The following is a 17,032-nucleotide window of genomic DNA, read 5'->3' as shown; positions in this document are numbered from 1 at the left end:
TGCAACAATATACTATATTTTTTAATAAGTAGAAACCCATTATTGAAGGTCCATTAAAATACTCCATAGAGATATAGTGGCAGAATATTCAGCTGAAATAATCCTCATCGTGTTGGTGGCTATTATTTCAGGTTCTGCAGTGCTTTCATGCTTTGTATCTTCTTTTCTTCCAGTGCCTTCAGAAGTTTATCTAAACAGGAATAAAACATAATTTGTCATTAATTTTGTCATTAATACTTTTGAGAAAATCAAATAATGTATTAAGCAAACTAATAATATTCCTTACAATAACTCGTCTAGGAAATATCTGAAACCTACAGTTTCTCAAAACAATAGGTATTAAAATGGAAAAAACATTTGCTATAACAAGGGAAAAAACTATTAATTTCCTGTTCTGAAAAGTAAATATATGCAAGCTACCTATCAGAATGTCTTTGAGATCTTCCTTCAAATGTGTATATCTGATGCACATTTTTTCTGTGTTCTTGTAACCTTTGCACTGCTGAAGGTTTCCTGACTAGCAGCCCGTGGCCCTGAAGGAAATGAGGAGCATCATATCCTTACAGCTGTTGGCCTCGCTGCTGGAACTCTTAAAGTATCACGACCTGATGAACTATTTTATTTCTTGCATTTCCTTCACGGCCAGCGGGTTATAAAATTAAAATGCCAAAGTTTAGCTTGTTTCGGGTTCCCCCCGCCCTCCATCTATCTGTGGCCGTCAGTGGCGTTTATTCCACGTCGATGCGATTTACAACCGTAGGGTCTCATTAGTAGCGGACACATTTTGCACGTACAAACTCCCTCTGATTCTGCGTTGTTTTCTCGTTAACACCTCGGAGAGGTGGGGGGTGGTGGTGTCTGTGCCTTTGCGCAACTGTAACTGCATCCCTAATTCTTACGCCTCCCTTAACTTGTGCCCTCAGCCCGGGAAGATGAGCTGGGACAGTGCTTTTGCTGCCTGCACCCCTGTGCTCGCCCAGCCGTGCCGTGTCCCCTGGGCTGCTGCGGGGCACAGACCACCCTTCCAGGGTGATGGGGGGACCTGCTGCCCTTGCGGCCGGGCTGCGCTGGGGGGTTGGCGGGGGGTGTCATCCCAGCAGCGCCGGCCGCTCCCGGGCGGGACGCACACTGCCTGGCGTCGAAGCCGTCCCCGACGAGCGCCGCCAGCTCCAGCTCCTTGAGGCGGATGCCCAGCTCGCACATCTCCTCCTGCAGCTGCAGCTGCAGCTGCTCCGCCGGCCGCCCCCGCCCCGCGCCCCCTCCCCGCGCCCCCCGCGCCCCAGCGCCGGCGGGGCCGCAGGGGCGCAGCGGCTCCGGGGCGAGGGGCGCGGCCAGCGCGGCGTAGCGGGGCGGGGGCCCCGCGGCGGCGGCGGCCGGCAGGGGCTGCCAGGGCCAGCACATGGCGGCGAGGGGCGCCCAGGGGCCGCCGGCCGGGCGGGGCACGGGCTCGGTGCCGTGGAAGTGCGGGAAGTACAGCGGCGGCCACGACGGGCGCTGCACGGTCATGGCGGCCGCGGTACCGGCGGTTGTGCCTGAGGAACCCCGGGCGGTACCGGCGGTTGTACCCGAGGAGCCTCGGCCCAGCCCCGGCGGTTGTGCCCGAGGAGCCCCGGCCCAGCCCCGGGCGGTACCGGCGGTTGTGCCCGAGGAACCCCCGGCCCAGCCCCGGGCGGTACCGGCGGTTGTGCCCGAGGCGCCGCCGCCGCCTCGAGGCGCCCGGGGCTGGTCTCGGGACCCCCGTTCCTTCCCCTCCTTCACCCTTCTCTCTCCTTCTCCCTTCCCTCTCCTTCTCTCCTCCCCCCCCCCCCCCAAAAAAAAAACAACTCTGTCCCGAGTTCTTAGCCTCCCGGCGTCTGTCTCGCACGGCAGAGCGCACTTTCCCGGCGCTGCGGAGTTCCCTTATGGAAGGGCAGGTGTTTTCACCCAGCGGTTTTATTTCTGAGCCGGGAACGTGGTGTTTCAGGGGCGCGTTAGGCTCTGACAGTTGCCTTTGGTAAAAGAAGCCAGGAAGGCGTTCTCCCAAAAGTCTTTTAACTTTTAGAAGTTTATCTTCAGGCTGTTTGTGAAAGAAAGGAGCCATGGACTGACGATGGAAGGATGTTGGTGGTGAGATTAGGGAAAATTTCGTCTTCGGGTGCTTGCTCATGGATAATGCCAAAGTTTAGCCCAAAGTTTAGCATTTGGATAATGCCCTGCGTATCTGATGTTCAGGATTATAAGGTTTTGGGGGAGTAGGGGTTCCCCTCCCACCCCCCTCAAAAAATATAATCTTCCATGATTTTTTTTGTGTTTCGGGATGAGACTTGTCATTAATACTATTTGGCTGCTATTTCTTTAGCCTTAGCTTTTTCCATGAAATATGACAACCCCTTTCCAGCCCTGGGCAGCTAGTGGGGCATTGCTGAATACTGCTGTGGAGCTCAGAACAAAGAGAACCTCTCTGGCTTTCAGCAGGAGGACTTCTGGGATGGATTTAAGCCGACTCCAGGTGTTTTGCACAACCCTAATAAGAGAGGTGCTAAACCAGTGCTTCTGGTAAAGGACTGATGACTGCAGGGGCTGTGGAGATTAGTTACAATTGGTAAATTCACTTAAAACGAGGTGAAAAGCCCACTGCAGTAGTAACACAGCCTTGAGCAGACTTCAGCAATGCACAACCCTGAAACGACTGCTATGTGCTCTGAAGTAAATTCTGTTTTTAAAGCTTTCCCTTGAATAAAATGGGAAGTTTTTCTAGAACCTGGACTTCTGTATACTTTAACTGTAGTGCTCTGTGCTGTGAGCAGATACTGATGTGAATGTTTTGAAACTCGGCTGATCTACAGATGCACAGATGTCACAAGAGTGACAGTCAGTGTTGTGAAAAGGGGTAGGGACAGAAAAATAGTGTCAGGAGTCACTTAGTATTTTATTTTAATGTGCACTGTTTAGGGAGTGTGCTCGGACTTGGAGCCAAGGCTCACTTGCTTACATAACTAAAATTCCAGTACCAGTATAATACTGGTACAGGTTGCATATTTTGTAAATGGAACACACATATTTGAAATAAAAATAAAAATTAAAATAAAATAAAAACTGATCAGACGAGAAGTCTGATAACAAGATTTCCTCCCCCTCAGTTCTCAGTAGATTAGACAAGAACCACCAGTACAGTTCATTCTGTGTGATGATGTGAGGAGAAAGCCCAGGCACTAGGTGGACACAGCGCCTGCAAGTGTCTGGTTTTGTTTCCATGGTGATTTGAGAATGTATAGTAAAAGCTAATAACCTTTCCTTAACTAGATCTTTTTGGGTTGCTTTTGAAAGCAAACCAGTGCTTGTGCAGGATTTGCAGGGAGCCCAGCTTCTGAAACCAGCAGAAAGCCCAGTGCTTCCACTTATCTTTCATAAGTTCCTTTTTATCTTTGAACATGCAAACCACATTGCTATTTTATTTGAATCTGATTCAATGTGTCTTTGTTTATGCTCTAATTTGGTTTCCCTTTTGTGGGTGCAATTCACTTCGGGGTAATATTGATCTACTTTTAAATCAGTGATACTTTGAATAGCAGAATTTGAACTTTTTCTTCTGTGAGCCTTTTCTGTCACCACAGTAGAGTAAATATGGCCTTGCCATTGCACCATCAAGGATTTCTGCAGTATAACTTGCAGTTTTAAAAGTGCTTATATGGAAAACATGGATAGCTATGGATAAGCATTTTGATAAGAGTTATTAGTGCAATATTTCAGAGTTAAAGCCAGTATATGTACTTCATTTTGGAGAGGCAGAATGTGGATATTCATTAACACTCGTGTGTATTGTGAAGTTGTGGTCATTTATTACAAACAGCAGGGGTAGAATGCCAAGAACCTCAAGGTCGGTCTTGGCCCTGATCCATTGCAGCAATTGTAAGTTTCTGGAGATCTGTCTTAGTGAAAAGAGAAAAGTAACTCTTTTCAAACAGAGAATGTAGATTTTCAGCTGAAAGGGGTTAAAAGGGCAAAACTGCGCTGAGAAATAAGAGGAAGGTACTTGTGTTCACCAAAGAGGCAAATTTTTGAAGGAAAGAGCATAATACAAGTGTTGTAACTTCACGGGTACTGATAACACTTTTTCTAGCATTTTTCTTTCATCATTTTGTATCAGATTTTGGACAGCTTGTTGTTCACCAGCACCCCCAGTTCATTCTCTGCAGAACTACTTTCCAGCAGGTCAGCCCCCAGCCTGTGCTGGTGCGCGGGGTTATTCTCCCCCAGGTGCAGGACCTTTTTGCCTTCGTTGAATTTCAGACAGTTCTTTTCTGTCCCTCAAGAACGTCATGCTGTGAGACGTGAGAAAAACTCTGCTTTTAACAAAGATAAAATTGCCTTATTTATACAGGTCAGGCGAGTGCCTTCACCTTGGGCGTTGAAAATCTGTTTCCAAAATTGGGATGATTTAATCCTGTGTTTAAATGATACAAAGATCGGAGTTTTGACACAAAAGATGTCTGTGTGTGCTTTTCGGCCAGCAGCTATACACATGTGATCCGGTAGAGGGAGGCAAACACATACACTTGGTAGCGAGCCACGATTTATCAGATTTAGCGGGTTCATCTCCGTGTATTTAAGTGCTGATATTTGAAGTGCTTGTGAAAGTGTTAATTTTGGAGAAACAAGTCTTTTACTCATCTAGCCGTCAAAGGCTGTAGTGACAGTATTCCAGCCACCTCTTTTCTACAGTATGTAAAAGCTTTTTGAAAGACTTTTCTGTTGAGAGAAACTAAGAATAGTGAATTAAAGTTATGAAGTCTGAGGGCAGCTAAAATATTCTCACGTTATTTGCAATAGTAGTTATTCTGCAATGTTAGTGACAATAACTACTGATACTCGGAATGTTGTGTGTACGTGCATGAATTCATGTTTTCACACAAGTTGCTTTACATGTCTGTAAAAGCCACAAAAGCTACAGCTCTTCTGCTTTTACAGTGAATTTTGATGTCAATTAAAAAAAACCCACAAATTTTCATCCCTGAGATGCCATCAAAAGTTATTGCAAAAAGTTAGATTTAACATCTGATGTGTTATTTAAAATATATACTAGTAGATCACTCTTTTTTTGCACTCAGTTGAGGCCTTCCAGCATGGATATTCTGCCATCTCTTCTTTTTAGTTTAGCTTTTTAGGTTAGTTGTCTTTTTCCTGCCTTTTTAGTTGATTTAATTATGTTGGAGTTCCTGGATGGTCCAATAGTATATTTTATACCAACTTTCCACTTTCAGTTCCCAAATTCGCAGCCTTTGTTGTCTGTCATTCAGATTCTCCAGCAAAAATTGCTGTATTTTCTCCTTTCTAGGGGAGAAGCTTCTAAAAATCTCTACAGGCACTACTGTGCTGTACTTGCAAAGCATGGGATTGCAGGCAGCGAGCTGTGACCTTCCTTCTCCCCCTGTTTGTTTCTGCTCCTTTTCCATGTTGTCTCTCACATTTGTGACATTTGTCTTGCTGTTTCTTAATGATGAGTAGAAGAGTCATACTATGTTTTTCAATTATTGTACTTAATATTTTTTGACTGTTGTACTGCGTGTCATTTGTCACTTGTTTCTGTTTGAAAAGTTGTTGGTGTAGTTCAACCCAAACCCAACTTAGACATGTGACTACTACCACAATGTATTAATGTAGATTGGAATAATTTTAGTAAGTGCATTAGGTTCACATGGCAAGGTTTTGGTAGTGGGGTGCTACAGGGCTGGCTTCTGTGAGAACCTGCTGGAAGAAGCTGCTGGAAGCTTCTCCTCTCCCTAATGGAGCCAACACCAGCTGGCTCCAAGGTGGACCTGCTGCTGGCCAAGGCTGAGCCAAACGGTGCCATTGGTGGTGGCTCCATACTAGCATATCTAAGAAGGGGTAAAGACTGCTGTGCAACAGCATCTGGGACAGAGGAGTGAGAATGTGAGAGGGACAGCCCTGCAGACACCCAGGTCAGGGCAGAAGGAGGAGGGGGAGGTGCTCCAGGTGCCGGAGCTGAGGTTCCCCTGCAGCCCATGGTGCTGCCCGTGGGGAGGCAGCTGTGCCCCTGCAGCCCATGGAGGTCCATGGGGAGCAGAGATCCACCTGCAGCCTGTGGAGGAGCCCATGCTGGAGCAGGGGATGCACTTGAAGAAGGCTGTGACCCTGTGGGATGCCCACACTGGAGCAGGCTCGTGGCAGAGAGAGGAACCCACGCTGGAGCAGGTTTGCTGGCAGGACTTGTGACCCCATGGGGGACCCACGCTGGAGCAGCCTGTTCCTGAAGGACTGCACCCCGCGGAACGGACCCAGTTTGGAGAAGTTTGCAAAGGACTATCTCCTGTGGGTCCCACTGGAGCAGAGGAAGGGTGTGAGGAGGAAGGAGCAGCAGTGACAATGTGTGATGAACTGACCACAACCCACATTCTCTGTCCCCTTTGCTGCTGTGGGAGAGGAAGTAGAGAAAATTGTTAGTAAACTTAAGCCTGGGAAGAAAGGAGGCATGGGGAGAAGGCGTTCTAAGACTTGTTTTTATTTCACAATATCCTGCTCAGATTTAGAATTATTTTCCCCCAAGTCAAGTCCGTTCTACCCATGAGAGTAACTTTTAAGTGGTTTTTTGCTGCCCATATATCAATCTATGAGCCTTTTATCATTTTCTCTCCACTGTCCAGCTGAGGAAGGAAGTGATAGAGCAGCTTTGGTGGCTACCTGTTGTCCACCCAGGGCTAACCTACCACAATAATCTGTATTATTTGCTAATAATACAATCTAACTGTTTTTACTGAGTTCATACTGGTTTCAGTTTATAATCTGTAGGATTTATTAGTGATATGGATTTCAAAGGAATGCCACTCCCTTCCCTGATGCATCTCTGCCCTGCTAGATGTGCCACATTACAATAATACAAACCAGTATGAAGTGGGCTATTTATAAAGTCTCAAAGCACTGTGCCAGCAAACTTAAAATTAACAGAGAGCAACTAATTAACAATTATACAACTTGAAAGAAGTGCTAATTAAAAAGTTTTTAAGAGATGAATTTTCAATTGAAACACAAAATTAGCCGGAGACTAAGTGCCTGAAATAGAAATTTGGACTGATTAGCAGAAATGCAAAAAGCACTAGCTGTGTAAGAAATGAATTTTTAATTTTCAGGTGAGTCTATGCCAGTCTTTAGGATATGAAGAAAATCTGCTGTTTTGGCTAGAAAGTATAAATCAAACTATTTTTCAGTGCTGGTGTTTCAATCTTATACGTGTTTATAGTGTGGTGAGTCACAGAAGTTGGAGATTTTGGCAGAGGAACCATGACGCTCTGCCTCTCTCTGATGATTTCTGAGTTACTGAGTTCAAAACACCTGCCTTATTCCAAGAACACAATATGAGGTAAGAAACAAGAAGTTTTCTGGAAAACAGGAGTTGCCCAAAGGCATTCAAATCTGGTAACTGGGGGAGCTTTGTATGTTTTGAGGGTTTTCTCCTCTTTGCCATTACATCCTGTTCTTCTAAGGAGTGTTGGGAATGGGAATCCAGTGGCTTCAGGAGTGGTTTAGATACTACATTTTTACAAGACAAAGTGCTGCAGGTTCTACAAATGAAATAAAAGCAGCATTAAAAACTGATCTACCTGCAGGCTCTCTGAAAAGTTCTTTTGAAATTCCTTGGATTTATGCATTTTAGCTTCTCTGTGAGTATGTGTAGGATGATGGAGAAGGAATTAAGTTATTTTGATAGAGCAGAGTAACATCTGCATATTAATTGAGCAGGTAAGTACTTTCATTAGCCTTATTTGCATCTGAGTTAATGATGGGTGCTTTTGCTTTAAACATAAATCTTTGTCAAACCCTGTTTGTTGCCACCAAATATAGCTCTAGGATGACCTCGTTTCTGAAATGTAATTTTTTATAGCCTGTCTCTTTTCTGGAGACTATATTGTTTCAGTTGTGTACTTGACAATTTAAAGGAAGTAATGAGACCCCCTGTGGAATGGGAAAGCTGAGTTCCACTGAGCGTTAGGCTAGAGATCTGGGTTCAGTGCTACCAAAATGAGTCATCACAGCAGGTAAGGTTGCATAAAAAAGGCACAGTTCACCACATAAAAAAAATAACGAGATCCCAATCCATTCCAGCTTTGAAATAATAGAACTCTTGAATAATCCTGAAGGCAGTCTCATGCCTTGTTCCTGGCTGTTCATATGCCATACTCCCAGCACCTTTTGAAATTCCGATGGCAGAACCATTTAGTGTTGGCTCAATAAGCACTACGAGGGTTGACAATAATCAAGTTTGCTTAGCAGTCTTCAAATGGATTTCATGTTTTGTTTTTTTCTGTTTTGAATTGAAAGAGGTCGAAAGAGAATCTGCGTGTCGCCCAAATATTTTATTTCTGTGATGGGAGTTGACATTGTCATAAATCTGTGGTTTTTTTTCAGATATCAGGTGTGATTTATAGTCCTCAAAGCTTATTTGGGATATTTTCTGCCTCTAAAATTCGGATGGATTTCACTGTGGATATGCATATGCTCATAACTTAATTCAAATAGGCATTAACAAAAAAAGCCTTTGCATGGATCTGTAAGATTTGGGTTTTTTTAGTTTACACTATAATTAGGGACTGAGCACTGTGCTTAAAACTCGCTATATCTTTGAGGGTCAGCATTGTGTAATATATTTTCAGAACTGTGTAAGTGGTAGTGGCATATAAAGTGAGGTTTTTTAATACTTGCCAATGGTTACTGTAAAAGATAGGTTATCCTGGTTATCCTCAGGATTAGAATTGCCAAAGTTTGGAGATGTAGATAGTTTCTAATTATAGGAGCATTGGAATGTGAGTGGTCTCACTAATGAGTCTCTTCAGAGCTGCAGCCCAGCCTATCAGGGAATGTGAAATCATATCAGCAAGTGCAATCTGCGCCACTTACATTAACTAAGAATAATGGAGACTGGCTCATGCCAAACATAAAAGCACGGTGATTGCAGTGAAACTGTATTCTAATGGTACAATGAGTTTCATTAAGAGTCATTTTCACCATACAGCTGATTCAGAGCAAAAATGTCATTGAAGTACTTCAGTGCAATATGCCTTTGCTCGCCCTTATGAGTGCCATGCATTGATGAACAGAAATGATGATAAAAGCAGCATTTTCTTTGCAGCCACTTAAGGTTGCTTTCTCAAGGTGTACAAACAAGATATGTATTTCATAAAGAGGACTAGCAACTGGTGTATGTTGACTGATTATTTAACTTTCCTCTGTTATTATAAAAGCTTAAATCATGTGAATCTTAAACAGATTTACAGTAGGGCCATTATTTTCTTAGGAAAAATCATGACCTTATTGTTTAGCCATGTCTGAGGCTTTTGGGATGGTTATGGTCGTTTGTTGAATTTCTTTTTTTTTTTTCTTTTTTTTTTTAAGATCTATCAGTTGAAGTATTTGGAAGACTTATGGACTATATAGATAGTATATCATGGCTTAAATGGATTGTGTGCAGTTCCATCTTCAGCTGCTGTGACCTCATTTCTTCTACTGGAAGATAACTTTACAGCTAGCTGGTTGCTGTAGCAGTGCATTTGGCAGTTCTTCCTTTATATTTCTTCTGTAGTTTATCATGAAAAACCAAATGATCCAGCAGAGAGGTTAACCCTGTGTATAAAGAATCTGGAGGAGAAAAGAGAATACACTAAATCAGTAACAAAATAACTTTTTATTTTTAAAGGAGTGACCATCCATCATCATGTCAAGCCAATTCTATTTAATAAACATAAGAGTTTGAAAAAAATCACCAAGTGCTCCTGCCTGTAAGAGCAGATGTAAGATCACCTTAATCATTAGCTCCCTGAGAACCACTGACACGCTTGGCTGAAGCTCCAGTTTCTCAGCAGTGAGATTATAATCCATACATTTAGAGTTAGTGTGTTTCAGACAGTAACTGTGCCTCTAGGCACACATTCAAAAATACAGATTATCTAAAGTGAGGAGTAGTTCTCTCAGAAATACTAATTCTGATGGATAGCCTGTTGTCATGTAAGATGGTCACTTTTGACAAACAAGCCTGGTTTTTGTTTAGATGATGATGATGATGTGGATCATGGTGGATGTAAAGAATTGGAGTAAAGCTCTGAAAATCAAGGATTTAAAGTTCTCCTAACCTGGGAGAGAGATGACAAAAAGTAGGACTGGGCTTTTTAGCCCAGACTGATTTAGTAATGAACCCTAGGAGGACTCTTGCAGTTATATACATAGAAGTGATTTTTCTATTATGTAGCTGAAATTATTAAAATAATTGAAAACAGTTTAAAGCTTCTAAAGGGAAATGCTCAGGTATTTTTTCCTCTCCTTGCTTTAACTTTGTTTAAAATATATTTTCCCTGAAGCATTAGTATTTCTTGGGCTTTTTACTGTTTAGTCAGGTATGTTAGCGTTCATTTTCTGCTGCCTCTTGGAAAATTGTTTAGCTATCATTTCAATTAACTCATTTGAACAATAGTTCAATGCCTTAATACAATGAAAGGTGAGCTTTCAAATAATTCTGGGGCACCTCTGCTGTTTTCTTATTTTATGGACTAAATTGTAGCAAAAATGCAAAAAGGTCATCTAATTTCAGCATGTTTTGGGGTAGAGGGAGGGAAAATACAGTGAAGACTTGCTGGCTATTGCCATGTGGTCACAAAAATGTTAAAGGAGACAATTGTCTGTGAATGTGACCAAGAAGAAGAAATAAGAGAGGGGAGGGCACAAGGAAGAGGATTTTGTGAATTAGGTGTGTTGTAGTAAGGTATCCCTCTAGAGTGTTGCTTCTAGAAATTAGATATCGTGAAATCTGATTTATTCCTAAAGCAAATGGAAGGTCTGGTCACAAGGGTTTTCTGGAGACCCAAGGATAAATCCTGGAGAGGGAACTGTAGCTGTTCCTTATGGAACTTTCTCCTACCTTTCAGCAGGTGGTGGAACAATGGGCTCCTTCCTGAGCAGGGCTGAAAGACATTGTTTCCTAGCTGGGAAAAGAAGGCTGGAAATTTTAAAAAGTAGGTGGAATCAAATATGAGGCAGCTGCATCAGCAATATTGCACTAGCAGTGGGTTATTCTGTGCCTTGCTGTTTATTTGAAATGCCCTGCTGGACAATCATCAATGTGCCGACACCTGCAGCACATTTTGCTCCTTGGCTCTTGACAAAGTTCAAAATATGAATACTAAACCACAAGCTAAACAAATCCAAGCTAACAAGGCTGTGGATAAATGTGATTTTAAAGTCTTGGCTAAGGACTAGGTTTTTTTTCCTTTATAGCCCACAAGAAAGTTGTCTAAAAATAATTTTTGGCCCTATTATAGCAAAATTAGCTTCGTCCTTGGAAGGCTGGCTGGATTCTCATCCCCCTGGTGCTGTGGCAATGATAATACTTCCTTTGGTGCCAATGTCATTGCTGTGCATGACGTTAGTTAAAGTATCATCAAAGCTTGATCATTTACAATTAATTGCTATATATGAAATAGTTAATGGATGGCATCCTGTCATTCATTTGTTGAAATTACAGGACTCGTATCTATAAAATACCTTGCACTCAGAGCACGTATTCCAACTTTAAACCAGATGTACGAGCCTTTTGGTAAATAAAATGCCTTTTGTGTTAAGCTGCATCCATCCCACTGACATTTTTGAAGCTGCATAATGTAGCAAATGATATCCAACATAAACAGATGAAATGCATCATAAATGAAACAGGATGCATCTGGGAAATGGTGCAATGAAAGTCAGTGTATGATTTCAGCAGATTGGGTAGCCACGAATAGTTCATTTTCATGGGTAAGTATAAATCCACGTAATTAAATGTGTAGTGCTTTCTTGATAGTCCATGGTCGGCGCTCTTTCCTTTTATTGCCAGCAGGTGTCTCTCTTGATTGTCGCAAAGAGCTGCAGTTGGAAGCTTGGTTCTGATGGATGGTCCGGGCGGAGGGCGGGCAGCTGGGAAGTGCCTCATTCTGGCTGGTTCCAAACGAACTGGGATTCTTCGCTGTGCAGCAGTGGGGCTTTGCACAGAGGCAGCTAGAAATATATCAGGTTAATGGTATCCGAAAATGAATATGCACAAATGTCATCCGAATGTGCGTCAGTTCCATAAAATATAATAATGGAATGATGCGCTCCAGGAAAGACAATTTGAGAAATGCCTCGTTTGATTTTTTTTTTCTGGTGAAGATTACTACAGAAAAGTGTGGGGGCTCAGACCAAGCTTGAATAATGTAGCAGAAAGAAAATCTTGTACCTTGAGCTTAGAAAAACCATCTTTTGTATAATCATGACATTATTCAAGTGCCATCTTAGATCCTATTCCCCAATTCATATTCTGAGCTGCAATAAGAAAGTGATCCAGGTAGAGGTGGCAAATAGATGGTATAACCTTTTATAATTTTGACCTTTCCCAATACAGAACTAATTTTTTGGATGAGAAGGTGGAATTTGAGTAATTTCAGTGGACAGAACGGGAAAGCCTTACGGGGGGGGAGGAGGGGTGGCTGCTACTGTAAAGAACACACTGGTGGAATTTTTGGGAGAGAAAACTGAATGTTGCTGAGATGCTGAAAAGATGAAAGCAAGGCTTAAGTTGTCTTTTATCAGTAGAGGAAGAGGTCAAAGATGTCATGTGGTTGATATTCCAGCTGCGGCATCAGGTGGCAGAAATCTTGACGTGCTGGAAAAGAGCGGGTACACACTAGAGAAAGAGGGAAAAGTCACAGTGGAAGCTCACTCGTTATGGAATAGAGTTTGGCAAGTAAATGTGGAAATTAATTAATTAGTATATGTTGCAGAAGAAGTGGTCTGAAAATAAAGATTAGAACAGACAAGCGCTCACTGGGGACTTTCTCCTTATTAGCAGAGCCTGGTGCTTCAGCCTGCTTCTGAGATAAAGGTTCCCGAGAAGGATAAGAAACTTTGGAAAATAGAAGGGGTTAGTGAATAGTGAAAACAGAGTAATGGAAAGGTTCCAATTTTACCGTGTCAAATGTAAATGGGGGTGGTGTGTCCAAGCAAGCGTGCCCAGCATTAGCAGGCTCTTAAAAATACATGTCACTGAAATGCAAATGCATTTTACACGCAGCTCACTCAACAGTGATCGAGGTGGGGGTGTGGTGAGGGCAGAGATTAATTTGTCTAACAGTCGAGCCAAGTAGTTTTCCCCAGCGAATACTCTTCAGGTGCAACCTGAGTGAAGTGCTAGAGTGGAGGATTTCATCTGCTACCTGACATCAGTGTTTAGCAGGATTTTTTATTTTAGAATACACACTTATGGAAAATCAGTTAGAAATGAAGTCTGATAGAATCCCTAAAGAAACCTGCTGTGTATTTTTAAAGTGTTTTTTAATACAAACCCTTAGGGGAACTGTGACTCGTCTCCAAAAGGATAGATACTTCAGAAATGCACTGCTAGAAATAAATACTTTTATTGTGTTTTGTATTACTTTTCAAGTTCTTTTAGTTTCTTTTATGAAAAGCTATTTCTCTTTCACTATAAGAGTGTTTCTGAGGGAAATATGTGTCTGATAGCAACAGATTCCACAGAAGGGTTGTTTCAGGGATATATATGGTTTCTGAGGGCACAACTTCCATTGTAGGGAAAATGAGAATTCTCCTTTTTTAATGAACCACACAATGTAAGAACAAAGAGGCCCTTGATAAGAAGTGGGAAGAGAGTCTTATTTCCAGGCCTGTACACAGCATTTTTATGAGTGTAGAATGCTAGATATACAGAAGGAAGAAATATCCTGGATGGCAAATTACCTTTTAAATGAATGTCCATTTTTTTTAGCTGGCTTTGAAAATGTCAGTCAAGGAGTTTTTCTTACAAATCTAACCTTTAAGCTGCTGCCCTGCTGCATCCTGTTGCTCTGCATATACCTGGAAACAGTGGAACATCTCTCTCTAAACACAAATTAATTTGTTGGAAGCTCTGTTTCTGCACAGCTGGTCAGACCTTATTCCACTTGTGTACATATATATATCTATATATAGTGAATATTGCATCAAATAATGACTGTGGATTTTGCTGATAGGAAAGGATAAATAATTGCTGGTAAATAATTTGGTTAAATTGCTGATCATGACATTAACATTGATTTACTGAATTAGCATGCTTTACTGGGAAGTGCTGCAGGGAGAAACTTCTTGCTTTAACCATATACTATGGAAATACAAGTAATTTGGCTTTAAGTATTAATCTGTCTCTGGAATTAGGGCAAGAGAATAAGGACACTTCAGTCGTAATATCCCTGTTTTGTCAACCTGGTCCCCATCTCATACTGTTTTTTACTGAATAGAAGTAATGTAGATTAGCACATGTTCATTACTCCTCTGGATTTTAAGACATGGGAAGTGATGTCTGGGCTTTAAAAGATGGATGGTCAATTAATTTATGACCGTTAACAGCACTGCAGTTTGCAAAGATGGAGAAAATATTAATCAAATAATGCTCAGAATCTCTGCTGCTTGTATCTAATTGGCAAAAGGATTTATTTTTTGCATTTCTCTAGTGCTGCACAGCAGGTAAAACACATAAATCTTTTGTTTCATCTTGTGATGTATTTGGTGTTGAATGGAGGGAAGGTTTGGTCTGATGCATGCACCTCTTGCTCTGTGCACCCTGCTCTGCGCTGGCTGTAGGACCAGGTGGCCTCTGGTGGTCTCATCCCACCTAAACTGTTCTGTGAGTATTTTCTATGATAAAAAACAACTTTCTGTGCCATTTCTAGCGATGACAACTATGCAAACACGGTATGTGACATTAACAGTCCTTTGCTACTTTTTTGGTTAAAAAATTAGACTTAAACTCCAACTTAGATGATCAGTCCAACTATTCTGTTGCATTTGAAGTGAATGGGAATACTTTTATTGGCAGCAGAAGGGTTTAGGTCAGACTTTCTACACATAAATGTTCATTTACTGAAACATGGTAAAATTATTTTAATTTTTATGTAACTGCACTCTTTAAAAAGACGTCCTTTACTAAAACTACCTTTTTTTAGGGGAAAAAAAAATCTGCTGGAAAATAGTATAAAACCCACATTTCATATGAAATGTCTAATAAAATCAGCTTTAAGAGCTACTTAAATGGTTTAAGTCATTTATGCTGATTGATATTATATGTTTTTCACTATATAAGATTTTGGGTTTGTTTTATATTTCATTTATGAAGTTAAAGTAGATATGCATCTGGGTATAGACACTTTCTTTTATGTTATATTTAAGACCACAGTATATTTTTTTGTTTCAGCATTGCAGAAAAATATCAAGTTAAAACGAGCCTCATTTAGAAAGCCTACTAGTATTATTTATGTAGTGTCATTAGAAAGATAGGGGTGATTTTCGTAATGTTTTGTCAAATCTTATATGTAGTATCTAAAATTTACTTTTCAATTATTTGATAATATGACTCCTAAAGGATACTAGAAGCATGATACAAAACAAGACCAAAGAAATTCTAAACTAAGTATGCCATTATTCAAGGTTTCACTCACATTATTTCTTTGACCTTCATTGTTCTGTGTTCTATTGCTAATATATTATTTTAATATGATTTTTATCAGTATATATGAACTTCACATGATAAAAAATTCCACTAACTGTTGCCTTAATACTTTTGCAAAATTTAATAAGTGTACACTACAGTCACAGTTTATCCTGGTTTGTAATTATTCGTCTGAACTTTCTTTGTCATTTTAGGCTAAAATAGCCAAAGCTCCTTGTTATGAAGATTTTTTTTAAGTGACTATGAAAATTGATTTGGTAATTGAAAAAAATATTGAAATAAACAGAATTGCACACAGTATTTGAATATGCAATTAATACAATACTTAGAATTTACAGATATTATGAAGATCAAAGCAAACAGGCCGGTTATTTCTGTAGTTATAATTAGATACACTTCAGGGAAATGTATTTTGAGGTTGTTGCTTCTCATATGAAAGAACCATAGCACTTGAAATGAAGTCTTTCCAGGAAAAAAGAAGTCTGCTGTGTTTTTCTTTCTGGAAATACCCCATCCACAGCAAGTCACGTACGTGTTTGAAAACATTAAAGGAAAGCTGAAGAAGCTGTAGGAGCTGTGTGGTTTGAAGAGATGTGGATGGGAGAGGGCTCTGTCTGTTTGCTTGATCTGTTCCTTCAGGCAGAGGCTGGATGAGAAAGAGCTGCCCAGGATAAGAAAGAAGCAGTTTTGCTTTTTAAGACAGCAGTAAGATATAGGAATAGCCTTGCAAGACGGGTATTTTGATTCAGAGTTGGAGCACATAGTTCAGCCTTATTGTAAGATGCTCCCGAACACCTAGAGATGCACAGGGGTTCTTTTTTCTCCTACACCACTGCTGGGCTGTTTGAGGCTTCTTGGACCAGTTCTGCTACACTTGCACTTTGTCACAGCAAAATTTCACTTCTGTTGTGCTTGGGAGTACTATGCTTAGGGATGACTTTGAACCTTCAGGTGCAACCAATACAAGTTTCTGTCTCTATTCCTTCGGTTAGTTTTTAGTACTTGTGCTGATTCCCAGGTTGTTGCTAGAGGCATTTTTTGAGAATTTTTAATGTGAGGAACCATTTGTCCTTTTATTTATTTATTTATTTTTAACTGCAATTAGCATCAAACGAGGCAATTGAATTCAGGAGCACAAAGCATGGAGGAAACCTAATGCTGCTCTGTTCTGATGTGACATAGGCATATATCATTTGAAAATCAATTGTTAAAATGTGTTAAATGTTCAAGAGCAGAGCCAAGGCCCATCCCTCTCAGTTACCTTGGCTTCCTGCCTGGCTAGAGCTGGAATCTATAGTCATTTCACAGTACACCAAGTTACTAAATCAGAATTTAACCTAATAGTAACTTACAGGAAACAAAAGCAAAGGATGGGATGGCATCAGCTACCGTTTCATATCTGAAAAACACTATTTGTAAATCTGCAGAAAAAGATGATAAATATGAAAGGGACAAAATTCCTGCCCTGTGCTACATGTTCTGCCTTTCACTCTACTGCAGCCTTTGCACACGCTTTTGTTTCAGCTGAATGGAAATAATGTA

General features: G+C 41.1%; 1 protein-coding gene and 1 long non-coding RNA gene across 2 annotated transcripts; one reads left to right on the top strand and one right to left on the bottom strand.

The window, feature by feature from the left end:
• Nucleotides 1-1,640, bottom strand: CUNH11orf91 (chromosome unknown C11orf91 homolog). Its single transcript, XM_017824972.1, has 3 exons — nt 1,291-1,640; nt 1,128-1,239; nt 1-190 (listed from the first exon to the last, which is right to left on the bottom strand). The coding sequence occupies exons 1-3, from the start codon at nt 1,504-1,506 to the stop codon at nt 123-125; spliced, it is 396 nt and encodes a 131-aa protein (XP_017680461.1). The 5' UTR covers nt 1,507-1,640; the 3' UTR covers nt 1-122.
• A 43-nt stretch (nt 1,641-1,683) lies between these two features.
• On the top strand, nt 1,684-9,464 carry LOC108502235. Its single transcript, XR_001876384.1, has 3 exons — nt 1,684-2,106; nt 7,235-7,354; nt 9,385-9,464. It is a non-coding gene; the product is annotated as an uncharacterized LOC108502235 (long non-coding RNA).
• Nucleotides 9,465-17,032: the final 7,568 nt, after the last annotated feature.

Source organism: Lepidothrix coronata, unplaced genomic scaffold, assembly GCF_001604755.1.
Source record: "Lepidothrix coronata isolate B3197 unplaced genomic scaffold, Lepidothrix_coronata-1.0 Scaffold115, whole genome shotgun sequence".
NCBI lineage: Eukaryota > Metazoa > Chordata > Aves > Passeriformes > Pipridae > Lepidothrix > Lepidothrix coronata.
This window is presented reverse-complemented; position numbering and strand designations above follow the sequence as displayed.

Coding starts and splice junctions, on each gene's coding strand:
- CUNH11orf91 (XM_017824972.1), bottom strand. CDS start 1,506: ATGACCGTGCAGCGCCCGTCGTGGCCGCCGCTGTACTTCCCGCACTTC. Junction 1,240..1,290: donor CGCTGCGCCCCTGCGGCCCC/GCCGGCGCTGGG, acceptor GGGCGGGGGCGG/CCGGCGGAGCAGCTGCAGCT. Junction 191..1,127: donor CGGCTTCGACGCCAGGCAGT/GTGCGTCCCGCC, acceptor ATTCCTGTTTAG/ATAAACTTCTGAAGGCACTG.